The following is a 13,438-nucleotide window of genomic DNA, read 5'->3' as shown; positions in this document are numbered from 1 at the left end:
GCTGTTAAGTGTGCTTTGTTGTGTTTCTGTGTAATCTTGATGAAAGTTTGTTATGTTGCATGAAAGGGATCTACAGAGATACATATGTATGTGTATGTGTGTGTATATATATAAACCCCATGTGTTTTCTGAATGAAGGCAAGTTACATAGACTGCCCATGACACTGTGAGTCGAAATGGTCGGTATTCATAGGAGGATGGCAGAAACCAGAAAGTACCTGCACATCTGGCAAGGAACAGATACTTCAACCATCTCCACACTTCCCTATCCACTTTTCAGTTCAAACTCTGCATACGTGTTAGCTAATTCAGACATTTTTTTTCTTTGCTCGCAGGGGGACGCTTGCCTTTGCTTCCGTGTTGGATTTTAACTGTGGGAGCTTGATACATCTCAGCAACTGCTGCCTTTCCTCGGCGTTTGAGCTCGAAACCAAGTAAAGCAATGAGGAGATTTGTTTACTGCAAGGTGGTCCTAGCCACTTCTCTCATGTGGGTGCTCGTGGATGTCTTCTTACTTCTGTACTTCAGTGAATGTAATAAATGTGATGACAAGAAAGAGAGGTCTCTACTGCCTGCTCTGAGGGGTAAGTGCCAAGTCTAAGCTGTCTTTGAAGGTCATAGATTTTTTTTTTTATTTTTTTTTTTTAGAATTATTTGGCCTCACCTGTTTCTCTACACTTTCTAAATTATTTTTTCCAATTCAAACAGACAAAACACCAGGGTCTGAAGTACTTTGTTTCTGTAGTGCTTTAGTGGTTTCTGAATTAGTTTCAGTTATCTTAGAGTTTGACCTTTGCCATAACGAAGCTTGAGACTGGTATGGTTTCTGCAGCAAAACTAATATAAAACGTCTCCGGTCTGTGGAAGAGAAAAGCAAAGTAAACACATTAAGAACCTCTTTTATCAGAAGTCGTTTGACCTACAAGAGAATTGATGCTCTATGATTCTTTTTTCGTTGGTGAAAGACACTTACTTGTAAGCTTGCTATTAAACTCTTAACTCTGGCTGAAACAATCGCTTTAAAAGAGATTCTCTCTACATTATGAAAACATGAGGATCAAGTCTCAAATGCAGATGGGGCATCTCATCTCCCTCCACGTATTTCTAGCAATGGAATTTTACTAAAGAGGAGTTCATGAAAACTGAGCCTTGGCAGAAGCTGCGAGTTTTTGTGTTTGTAATTTCCAGAGCAGTCATTCACAGGACAGGTCGTGTGCTCCTGCGCGTCCATAGGACACCAGCAGGGATTTAGCACTTGCAATGAATTCCGGAGTAACCTGTCGGAACCGTACCGTTGACTCCTGAGGGCAGTGAGGACTGTAAATCTGTGGGGGATCCACAAGAAGAGGGAGTAGAAATTTATGAAATATGTGTGTTTTTCCTTGTAAATTAGCATCCTGTTCTTCAGGAGTTTAGGTTCAGCATATGGAAGAAGGAACGTACTTGAATCTCTAATAGGATTGAAACAGGATTAATTCTAACTAGTGCAGCTGCTCTTGTAACACGTTTGCTGTTGACGAGAGACAAAAATCGTGTCTGAGGCTGTTCCTCGCGTCGGAAATACGTGTTAAACCACTGATCCTCAGTTTCTTCCCCAGGATAAATCATTGGCCTCCTTTAAAAAGCACTTCGGGGTTACGCTTCTGTTGAGTTGATAACTTTGCAAGAATTTGAAAGGAGAATACCTTTTGGTGATGGGTCTGTTGCATGGCAGTCCTTACCCAGAATTCCTTGGAAGACTTCACTTTGTCCTTTCAATCATATAACTAACTACACGATCTTAAAAATAACTTAAAAATTCAGTTATTTTTCCAAACGAAAAGGATATTGCTTGTTGTCATAGGTGCTTTTTTTTTTCCTGTGTAATTGGATTACTGTATTTTTAAACAAATATTAAGCAAGAATCTGGCATATTATGGATAAACCAATCCATTTTCCCAATACTGCCAGCTGCAGAGAAGTGACCATAGGTAGTTTTCGAAGTATGCGTTTGAATTTTCTCAAAATCGATTACGCTTTGTGAAATGTCTTTAATTGGTTGCTTTATTTGCTATGAAATTGGATAATTTGTAAAGAAAAATATTAAATATTAGAATCATATTATTTGGACATTAACAACTTCTCAGTCAATCTAAGCTAAAAAAAAATACATAAACACATATCCCTGCCACCACCACTTAAATTTAAATGAAAATGGGTGGAACTTGCAGGTATGAAGTCACCTTTTTGACGCTTTCTTGTCGGCACAATACTATGCAATCCTGGACTTTTATTTTTAAGTGTTCTGTTGCATTTGACTTCTTGAAATGAATTTTTTCTACATTCAACTTGGTGAATTCTGCGTGCTGTGCCTGTTATTGAGAGGAGGTTTCTGCACGGAAATTCTAAAAGTATTGCTGCTGCTTCTTGCTCTCTGCTTCGAGACACGAGTTCTATGGAATAGATAGCACTATCGCTACTTTAAAGCCTGATGAAAGAAATATTGAGTCCGTTACTAAACTGTGCATATTCTGTGTGTTCCTGGAAGAATATTTGATTGTAATACTTCTTACAAAATCATGAAAGTGTAGGTAGTGTCTGGGGACACCAGCACAGTTTTATTGGAGATTGATTGCGTGTCTCCTCTGTGAGATTACTGAAATTCCAGGCGACTTCTGCCCCGAAGGAACGTTAAGGAGAAAAAGCAGAGTTAATCTACTTTATCCTTAAGTTTTTGATCGGTTGTTTAAAAGTGGAGGGGAGAGGCAGAAAAGCCAGCGCTGTAAGTTTAAAACCACGTCCTTCACCGATACCTCTACTCTGCTTGGTGACAGATGGAGTTAAATACAGCAGTTCCTAACCGAGGATCCCTGGGCATTCTCACCTAAAAGATTTTTGGGTTTAGGAAAACATTGTTTAGTAGATGAGGGCTGTTAATTCACTAAACAAAGACTTGCATGAGTAATTGCAAGGAGCCCACTTTGTCTCACTGCCAGTTGTAATTGGAGGTTTGGTAAGTCCTTTGCGGGGCTTTGTGTTGGTATATCCACAGGCCTGAAACACCCCCCAGCCTGTGCCAGGCAAGCGGCTGCGCTCTGGGATGAAACTCATATTCCAGTCCACCAAATTCAAAGTTGATTTGTCTGACTCTTGGGGTTTTTTTTTTTTTTTACAATGTCCTAAGTATTTCTTGTTACATTAGCTAGTCATCCGTATTGCCATGTCAGTATGCTTATTTGAAAAGTAAAAAAAAAAAAAAAATCCAGAGTAATTTTTTGCTTTGTTATGGACACTTAGCAAAATGTCTTTGTTTATTTCTGCTGAAGCTATGTGTGTTCTGCTGGAGTGATTAGAAATGTTGTTTAAACTTCTGTAGCTTCCAATCCAGCAGACTGCTGAAACCTCTTTTCAGTAAGTGCTGAAGGCGTGAAAAGCTGAAATCAGGACTCAATAGTCTTGATAACTATCAAGCAGGTATTCTTCATTGCAACGCTGGGTGCACAGGGATCGCTCCTCCTCATGTGTGTGCCACACGGGGTTAGTGGCATAGCTGATGTACAAGATTTACATATATATATGACAATGAGTTCCCAAAATTCATTTACATATTCTCCTCCCAATCAGGCATGATCAGTGATTTGAGTCAGTGGTCTTTGGGGGTCCCCAGTGGTCATTGTGGAGGGGTCTCTCAATGGTCGTTTTCCATGACCTCTGGGCCTTCCATAGATGGTCATAGTTGACTTCTGAGTGGCAAGGCCTGGTCCTTCTGCGCTTACCTTGGGGGTCCAGGTCAGTGTCTGCTGACTTCAGAGTGACTTGAGGAACCCATTCAGGATCTGTTGATCCTGTTACAAAGAGATAACCATCTTAAGAGCTCCCAGGCAGGTTGGCATCTCCAACTTCGAGCCGCATCTACAGCTCTCAGCTACAAGCCACCAGCTGAACTTTCTTTCCCAAGGATGTTCTGTTTACCGTATTCTAGCTACAGTTGGCCTCACAAAGGTCTTTTTTGTTAACCCTTTAGCATCCCGTCAGTGCCATGAGCTATTACGATGGAAATGGAAAGCGTAGCGCTGCTTTTTTGCTGTAAAGTACCTGCATGGGTGCCATCACCTTTGTCTGATTAATAGCGTATTTGTCAGTCTCTGAATACCTCCAGTTGAGAATGCAGATTATCTGTAAACATAAAAAGCGACCTAATTACGGTATTTCCACAAGGATAGTAAAAAAGGCACAACAAGAATCAATATTCTCATAGAAATTTAAATGGGACATGGTAATCCGGTATTTGAAGTCGCTTAATCCGTCACCTTCATCATTAATTGGAGGGGAAAGATGCTGCTTGTGTAGAATGGTGCGTTTGGAGGTGAAAGAGGTAAACTTCCCATGCCTTTTCAGTCGTAATTATTGCATTCTAAGCCATTCATAAAGGCAGCTTTACAGTTGAATTGCAAGCAGTGGCAGTCCATCGACGGGAACACCGCTGTCGGAAATTCCCCTCTGTCTCGCTGTACATCTTTAAGTGTACAAATGACAAGCGTAAAAGCTGAGTGTTATAAAAATGAGCTGTCACTGAGCTGGGGTAGTGGTGTTGCTTAACAACTTGCAAGTGTTATCCTAATCAGCCCCGAGCTGGCTTTCAGTCAAGTCATCTTTACTTGCATCTATTTTTGTGCTGCTATTGAAAGAAACAACACTGAACTTCCTGCTTGGGAAGAAGAGGAATATCGGGCAGCCTTTCCCCAGCCTCTGGTTTAACCGTGGTGTCTGCAGAGACGGTGAAACCGTCCCGTCGGTCAGTCAGCACTTCTGCTTCCCCTTCGTGCAGGGTCCGTGCCCAGGGGGCTGGCTCGTGTCGCTCCTGCTGTCCCTGAGGTCTCGGCGTCGGTGTCTGACCGTACCTCGGGGTGCCCGACGCGGCGGTGTTTGGGCAGCGTTGTCTGATGAACCTTGAGGAGGTGATGGAGGAGTAAGTTCCCAGGGCGTGCATCAAACAGACCGTCGGGGAGCTCTTCCAGGAGCAATCAATAACACAGAAACAGGATTGCAGGCCCTTCCCGTTCCCAGAGGCTCCTTGCATCTTGCAGCAAGCCGCGCAAGAAGCATGGAGAATTCCCTGGAAACTCAAGTTTTACTTTGAATTTCAGGAGGTATGACCATGCCTGAATCATTCTAGAAGAGCTGTGAGAACAGGTTAGGTTTTATGGAGAGCTTCATGTTAAGTAGAAGCTGTGTCTGGCTTCTCCCCAAACAGAAATAAAAAGGATATTGTGCAGTGGAAAAGGGGACAGGGCAGCGCTTTGCAGTGCTCCTGATAGGAGAGAGCAGCCTGGGGAGAAGTCCTCTTCCCTTCCCCTTCATGTCCCTCTAGCCCTTCCTGCAAAAGCAGAAGCCAAAGCTGATTTACGGCTTTAAACCATCCAGAGCTGCGTTGCAGAAGCCAGCAGTTTGCTTGGACGAGGCTTTGAAGGGAAGAAACAAGTTGGCCAGTCCAAAAAAAGCCCGACATCCCTCACGTTTACCCTGTAGGGTTGGTGCGCGTGGGGACTTCAGGCTCTCCTGCTCCGTGTTGGCGAGTGCATACGTCGTGTTTGGCTTCCAGCTGGGAGTTGTACAGCTCGGGCGCGTTCGGTGCTAGTATTGCCGACGTCTCCGCTGCAAGCTGTTCTCAAGGACAGGTTGGTGGCTTTCGGCAAAGCTGGCTCTCGAGGTCGGGGGGGGGGAATCTGGTCTTGGTTAGAGCGTGTGGGAGTGAGTGGGCGAAATGATGGAGCGGCAGAACGGTAGCTGCCCAAGGAGGGGATTGCAAAGGCGAGCTCTCTCACGTCGTGAACTACATCACGTTTGAGCTGATACTCCTAGCAGATGCTTCTTCTGAAGGGTACGATGCTTGTGGCCAGTGGGACAGGGTGCTTTCGGGTCTGCTGGGAGAGACAGTTTTATTTTTATTAAAAGGAGAAGTCTTTGGGTTTTTCTTTTTTTTTTTTTTTTTTTTTAATGCACAAAAAAAAAGTTGCTGTACTCGGCACAGTGAGCTTACAATGAAGGAAATGTTTGAACCGTACCGGAATGCTATTCAATTCCAAGCTGTGGGATTAAAAGGGATCTTGCGGAGAAGGTGCGGTATGTAAAAGCTGAAGCCACGGTCCTTTCATTTAAAAAAAAATAAAAAAAAATGGCTTGAGATTTCTCTTTACTGCTTCCGTTGTCTTCCAGCAATTTTGTGATTGTAAATACATTCTTATTGACTCTGGAAATCTGGTTCTCCAAACACAAATGAAGTGCTTTTGAACAAATACTCTGTGCATAATCCTAAAAAGCTGAGAAGAGGGTTTTACATCTTGAAAACAAATCCCCAAATGGTGTACGTTTCTGAAGCTGTGGATGCTTGCCTGCACACGTCATCGGGAAGCCAGCTGCCACCAGGGACGTTGTAACCTGGCTGATAAGATGGCCTGGACATTGCGAGGCCAGCACTTTTTGGGAAAACAAGGGGGTGTCTGCAGGCGACCGGTGAGAATCTCTCAGCAAAGCGTCCGTCCCAAAGACCCAGCTTCTCATCCGCGTCCCGCTGTCACGGGGATGTGGATTACTGTCCCATAAAGCCCACCTGCTGGGTCTTGCTGCTCTATTAAAAAAGCTGCAGACTGTTTCCAAGCCAAGGCAATCTGACAGCCTGGCATCTTATCAATTAAGCTTTGTTTTAATTTTCCGCTAATTAGGGTAATTCCGAACGCCCACAGGACCTCTCTTTCACGGTTTCCGTAGCCTCCTCCTTGCTGTGAACCACACCAAGAGCATCACCCCTTTGAGTGAGGTGCTGTGAGGTGACTTTTAAGAGTTCACCAGCCTGGTTGCGTCCCAGGGGCAGAACCAGGCGGCGTGCGCCGGCAAAGCCATCGTAGGCAAAGGTGTGGCGGCTGTTGGTAGGAGGAGGAACGTAACCCTGGAAAACGGGAAGACCTCATCTCTTTTGATCTGTTTGGCCATATGCATGGCTTTCCATCCGTAATCTCAATTACTCCCCGAGAATCGTGTGATCCCCCACGTTCCTCTCGTGCCAGGAGGGTGTTTGGTTTGTTGTGCCTGGTGCAGCAGTTGGGAGAGGGAGGATCTTAATTTGTCCCTAGGCATCTCGTCGGGAAGAGCACGTCCCGGCGCCAGAGGGGGCTTTTTGTGCGTTTCTTCTAGTGTTTTCCCTTCCTTCATGGTTAAGGGATTTGAAATGGAAATGGGCTTTACTGCAGAAAAACCTCTAATCTTTAGTTTCAAATATGTTAGTTTAAATTTAGTGTTTTCTTTTTGGAAAGCTGTCTTTGAAGACAGTTGTTGTTGGCAGCTTTCTGTCCAGATTAAGAGTAAAATATGTAGTGAGCTTGGGGGAAGTAAAAGATTGCTCGCTAAATAATAAAATGGGGAGCGTGTGCCGTGATTGAAACAGTAATTGTAAAGCAAGTGTGATTAATTAAAATGAGTGTATATGAGTAATGAGATGAAACTGTAAGTTTGAGTGCTTGTCTCTGCCGCGTGAATAATGCTCTCAACGCAGCTTTGCAATGGCAATGGATGGTTTAGGTTGTCAGGAAGTGGTGACGAATCTTTGAAATTATTTTGGTGTCTCAGGCTTTCACGCAGATTTTTGTTTCTGTGGCATTAACTGTGTTCCCAAGTGCTACAAGAAGGGTTTGTCCTTAAATCAGTAGAAATTATTAAAGTGCTATTTTGAAGAAAACTCAGTCTAAGAGGAAGGGTCGTTTATTCAAATCCTGTAATGTATTTTTTAAGAGGAAAAGGTCTGTGGGATGATCCTATAAAGCAAGTGAATGAAACGTTTGGATGCTGTAATAAAAGTTTGGGGTTATGGCCAAGTTTAGAAAATAAGGCATTCATTTGGGTAGTTTCCATAGTAACGTGTTTATCTGTCAGATTGCTGTATGCGTTGGGCTGTCTGCAATAACAATGGTAGCAAATATTTTTAATAGCATACCATAAAGATTTAATAGACGGATGGATGAGTGTGTACATTGCACTGAAATCTTGTCACAAATTTGTTGACAAATAAAATGTAAAAGTGCCGATTTGGATGTTGTGACAACACATTATTTGTAGCTCTTCAGCGCACAGTTCAAGAAAAAAAGCATTTCCGAAGCTCGAGGGGAAAAACTAGCACAGCAAGCATCTTTTTCTGATTGCAAAAAAAAAAAAGAATAAATGGAGGCTGTCGTACTGAGAGATGTGGTGTTAGGTGGTTTGAATGTACAAGCTCCAGCCAGAAAATGCCATGGACTCCCACCCGAGGATGAGGTGACAGCTATTTCTTACTGTAGCGATGTGGCTCCGTAACTTCCCGTTAACTTTATTGTTCCTAGAGGTTAAGAAGAACGACTGCCGAGCTGTTCCAGCAGAATGAAGGACTCGTCTGTTGTGGAATGGGTCTGGGTAAATAAGTGTCTTTGGAGCGATGGTTTGTGTCCCCTGAAATGGGGGTTCTGTTAGACAGCTCTCGCGCCGAATGGTGCACGCGTGGTCTGGCTCCGGGGACCGCATGAAGCCAGAGAAAACGTTGGCAGGTACTAAACAACCTTTTCCTTTCTTTGAAGAAGAAGTGGAGAGGGGAAAAAAAACCAACCTTAAAACCCAGCAAGTATCTCTCGGTAACATCTGATCTCCTGAAAAACAAATAACCAGCCACGTGGTCTGGAATTCCTCGTTTTTCCCACGGTTTTCCCCACCAGCAGAAGGCTCCCACTGCTCCCCGTCTCAGCAGGTCCCTTGGCTGTGGCACGAGGCCCGTCAGTCCCCAGCTTGCTCCCTGCCCTGTGCCTGGGTACGGCTGCAATATTGGGGGCTGGTTATGCTCAAAGCCCAGGAGTGTTAGCAGAAAGGGGAACATAAATTTCTCAGTGCAAGAGGCAGGAGCCGGCACTGAGAAATCAATGGACTCATCCTCAGGGGATTCAGTCTAAAAAACAAACCCACAAAACCCAGAAAACAAACGCTACCACCACCCTCCCGCTAACCAGAACGTGGGGGGGGTTGATTAAACTGTTGTACCTGATCATCCTGGCGTACAGAAAACGTTGGCTGTGATGCACAGTGCTTTGCCATGGAAGCGGAGTGGGAAGGGCAATGATCTTCTCCAAGTCTGTGACTCCCAGGGAAGCCTGGTGGCACAAAATAGGCTTCTCACATTTTTGTGTTGTTTTCCTAATTATTTTTGTGCAGGTGGGGTCTATCTCAAGGTTTGTTGTTGAAAGTATTTAACCTAAGAAATATTTAATGAAAAAAAAATCTGAATAATGATGTAAGAGTGAACTTGTACAGCGTAGCTATGCTGTGTGTATATATACGTATCCTACACTATACACAGCATCGCATGTATAGATTTACAGCGTACACATGCTTACGTTACAGAAGCTGCTCCAACCAAAAGCCCAGCCTGCCCTCGCACTCATCCTTCCTTCTCTCCCTCCAGTCCATCCTTAGGGACGTGATTTAATGGTTTAGGGGTGGGATGGCAGGGTTAGGTTAACAGTTGGACTTGATGATCTTAAAGGGCTTTTCCAACCCAAACGATTCTGTGATTCTAAGAGGTTCTGTATGACCAGAAAGGTTTATGATTTTTTTTTTTTTTTTTCCCCATTGCTTTTATGTTGCTTAAGAATTTAGTGTAACAACTTTACTAACAATTTGGTAAGGGAAAAAAATGTCACTGCTTACGTATGTGGTGTTTTGAAATGTTGTTAGTAGTTGTGTGGTTAAAATGAAGTAAAAGCTAGGTTACCTTTCCAAATAATGGCAAATCTGTCAATCAAAATTGGCAGGAATGAACAAATATTACCTTTATTATACTTTGCTGGCATTCACGATGCCTTCCTTACCTTCGGCATTTATCTGTCTGAGCAAGCATCGTGTTAGAAACCAACGTGAAAATATTAGAGGTGCTACGGAGGAGAATTTTTGACTTACTGACAAGCGTTGAAGCATACTGTGCTTGTTCTGATAGGAGACACAATTAAAAAATTCAGGTTTGCAGTGTGAAAATGTATTCCAGCATTTTGTATATACAGCACAGTCCTGCTGTAACGTCTTAACTGCGTCCAGTCTTCCGAGCCGAATTGTGATTTGAGTTTCAGCGTGCGAATATCTTAGAATCATGTTATCATAGAATGTTTAGGGGTACCCTCCGCTCCTAGGGGGTATGTAGTTGCTGGCATTCACGATGCCTTCCTTACCTTCGGCATTTATCTGTCTGAGCAAGCATCGTGTTAGAAACCAACGTGAAAATATTAGAGGTGCTACGGAGGAGAATTTTTGACTTACTGACAAGCGTTGAAGCATACTGTGCTTGTTCTGATAGGAGACACAATTAAAAAATTCAGGTTTGCAGTGTGAAAATGTATTCCAGCATTTTGTATATACAGCACAGTCCTGCTGTAACGTCTTAACTGCGTCCAGTCTTCCGAGCCGAATTGTGATTTGAGTTTCAGCGTGTGAATATCTTGGGGAATTGTTCAGTGGCTATTGAAAACTGCACCCTCCGCTTGTTGACGGTAAACATAGAAATATTGGAAGATGTCAGAAGTACTTCCCATCTGTAGTAGCTGACAGAGAAATGACATGGTAGTGACATAATTGAGATTCTGTTCTCCCTGGCTGCCGAAAGTTGGGTGGCTCTGATGTGGCGTGTGGTAGGAGTGCATTTGAAGGCTATCTGGAAACTTGTGGTTGCCAGTCCCTGGATTATTTCTTGAAATCTGCATTTATTTTTATTTTTTACTTTTCTCCTGATACTTTAACGGTTTATGATGATTCTTCCTAGCTTTTTGGTTGATATTTCAGAAGTAAATTGTTGGCGTGACGAGCTCGCGTGAGTCTATCCCCTATCCTAAAGGTATGAATGAAATCGCGATAATTTTACGTAACATTTCAGATTTTAAGTGAGGGGGTATAAACTTTGGCTCGTTTATTTTTGCTTTTTCTCTTGACTATTCCACGCTGTTTTGAAGTGTAAAAACTGTGTCACGCTGACAACATCATCCCTGCTATCCACGTCCTTCCTAGCTGTCCTCAAAAAGCCAGCTTACAGTTTCCCGGGCGGCAGGTGCCCTGGCTGCCCCCGCTCATCTGAACTTCGTTGGCGGGTTTAGCTTATCAGGTTCTACCATTGGTTATTCCTTTACATGTATTTCACTCTTCTTCCATGGTTTTAGTTAAGCTTTTCATGTTTCTGTTTCATTCCTTTATCTGGGCACATTTTGTCAGGGCGGAGCTCATGGGTGAGGTGTAGGCATAGACGTGTCGGGGCTGCATATATTTATTAAATGTATGCATTTTTCCAGTAGCAGCTTAAATTTTTATGTCTAATAGTGCAAGAAAAAAATAGTTTTCATATCATTTGCTTTCCCTGGTAGACTGATAAATATTGGTCATTTTAATGAGGCAGGTATAATGTAAAATCTTAAAATACAAAAATAGGAATGTGTAAAAAGTTGGAAATACTTAGAGGGAAATTATCTTACCGCCAGGTGAATATGCGAGGTAGGCAGGAAAATGTGTTGTCATTTCCAGAAATAGATACTTGCACTTAGCAATCTTTATCTGAGAGGCATCCAGATCAACGGCGGGCGGCCGAGGGCGCTTGTGACTGGGGCGTGTGCAGGTGCGCGTGCAGTGCAGGGCGGTTTGATTTTTGCATGGTAGCTGATGCTCTTCTCATAGTTATTCTGACAGCAAGGTGTGTAAATCATTTGCATTGCAAGGCAGAAGAAAGAAGCCGGTCTTCTAGCTGTGTTGAGAAACTTCAAGTCATTCTCAGGAGGATTAACAGAAACCCAGAATTTTAGACAGCCTGCTTTCCTTTGGCAGTGGCAGAAGAAGCTTTCCAGCTGCTGTGGAGGTTTTTAGGTTTTCTGTTTTCCTTTTTATGTTCAACAGATGAATTGTAAGATCTCTGGAACTTCTTCTCAGGCACTCTCTTTTCTTTTTGCAAAGTGCCTGTCACCGTTTAGACCTCCTTGCTTGCAAAATTTATTGACAATCAATATCCCAGGAGCAAATATTGTTATGAAAACTGAGGACGATCCATGAAAACCTCATGTACTTCAATCAACAGAAGCTTTTATAGTGGATATTGTCTAGAAATTGTGATTCCTTTCTTGTTAGTGACGCCACGCTTCCAGACCGTGAATGAAGCTTCACTGATTGCAGGAAAGCTCTACAAACAGCTCCAGTGTGCACAAGTCTGTCTGCAAGAATCGAGCCTTAAAACATAGAATCATGGAACGGTTTGGGTGGGAGGGGACCCCTAGAGGCCACCCAGCCCAACCCCCCTGCAGGAGCAGGGACACTTTTAACCAGGTCAGGTTGCTCACAGCCCCGGCCAACCTGGCCTGGAATGTTCCCAGGGATGGGGCCTCCACCACATCTCCAGGCGTGAAGCTTGGACTGCCATCAGCCCTTCTTAACCCAATTTTAAATAATATTTAAACTGTTCTACAAATTACACAGTGTATTTGACTCCCTTACTGCTTGAAGCTTCAGTGCGGCAGAGTAGTTCATCTTGAATGACTTCTGTGCAGGTGTTAAGAAATGCCATAAACCACTGGAGAGATGGGGATTACCGAGCGGGCGCACGGAACGATCGGTACGTCAGGCGAGGTTGTCGTACGTTGGAACTTCTCCGTTCTGCTGAGGAAGAGAGGTGGGTTTTATGCTGGCTTGAAGCCACTGTTTTCATGACTGCTGTTTTGTTTTTTTTTTTTTTTTGTCTGAAGCAGGAGGTATCTGAATCCTGGAGGTATTTAAAAGAAGGACAGATGAGGTGCTGAGGGACAGGGTTTAGTGGTGGGATGGCAGGGTTAGGTTAAAGGTTGGATTTGATGATCTTAAAGGGCTTTTCCAACCAAAGCGATTCTATGATTCTAGGATGGTAGGGAATCTTGGGGAAACTTTTGAAATAAACAATAACTGCTTTTACCACTGAGAAATACTTTAAAATTGTGTTTGTCAGTATTAGCGCAGTATGGAACTTGAATAATAATTAGAAATCATAATATCTGTTGTAAAGCTGTGATTGTTTATATATCTGAATGCCATCCTTTGAGGCTTTTTTTTAGTAGATGTCACAGGGAGTATTTGTGTATGCTGTAATGAAAATTTTTAGCTACAGATATTCTCCGGGGCCTTGATTACCAAACCTGATGAGCTAAAGTTAGCATTCATTTGCATAATAAAGACTGGAGAATCAGAGTGAAATTCATTCCAATGTCATCGATTAGTCCTTGGGATCCTACTCTGCATGAAAGCAAACAAACAAAAACCAAACCAGGTTCTTGCCATGGAGTTGCGGCGCAGAATGGTGCGTTCTGTCGTGGTTCAACCCGGCTGGCAACTCAGCACCACGCAGCCGCTCGCTCACTCCCCCCCGCCCTCTGTGGGATGGGGGTGAGAATCGGGG

General features: G+C 43.4%; 1 protein-coding gene across 1 annotated transcript in view; it reads left to right on the top strand.

Annotated features, from left to right (window-relative positions):
- The first annotated feature begins 442 nt into the window (after nucleotides 1–442).
- LOC104135266 (polypeptide N-acetylgalactosaminyltransferase 13) overlaps nucleotides 443–13,438 on the top strand; it is a 131,640-nt gene continuing 118,644 nt past the window's right edge. Inside the window, exon 1 of the mRNA XM_009648893.1 lies at nucleotides 443–584. Coding sequence (XP_009647188.1) covers nucleotides 443–584 — 142 coding nt within the window. The remainder of the gene's footprint in view (nucleotides 585–13,438) is intronic.

This window comes from Egretta garzetta, unplaced genomic scaffold, assembly GCF_000687185.1.
Source record: "Egretta garzetta isolate BGI_Z169 unplaced genomic scaffold, ASM68718v1 scaffold191, whole genome shotgun sequence".
NCBI lineage: Eukaryota > Metazoa > Chordata > Aves > Pelecaniformes > Ardeidae > Egretta > Egretta garzetta.
The sequence above is the reverse complement of the archived record's forward strand: the minus strand, read 5'-3'. Positions and strand labels throughout refer to the sequence as shown.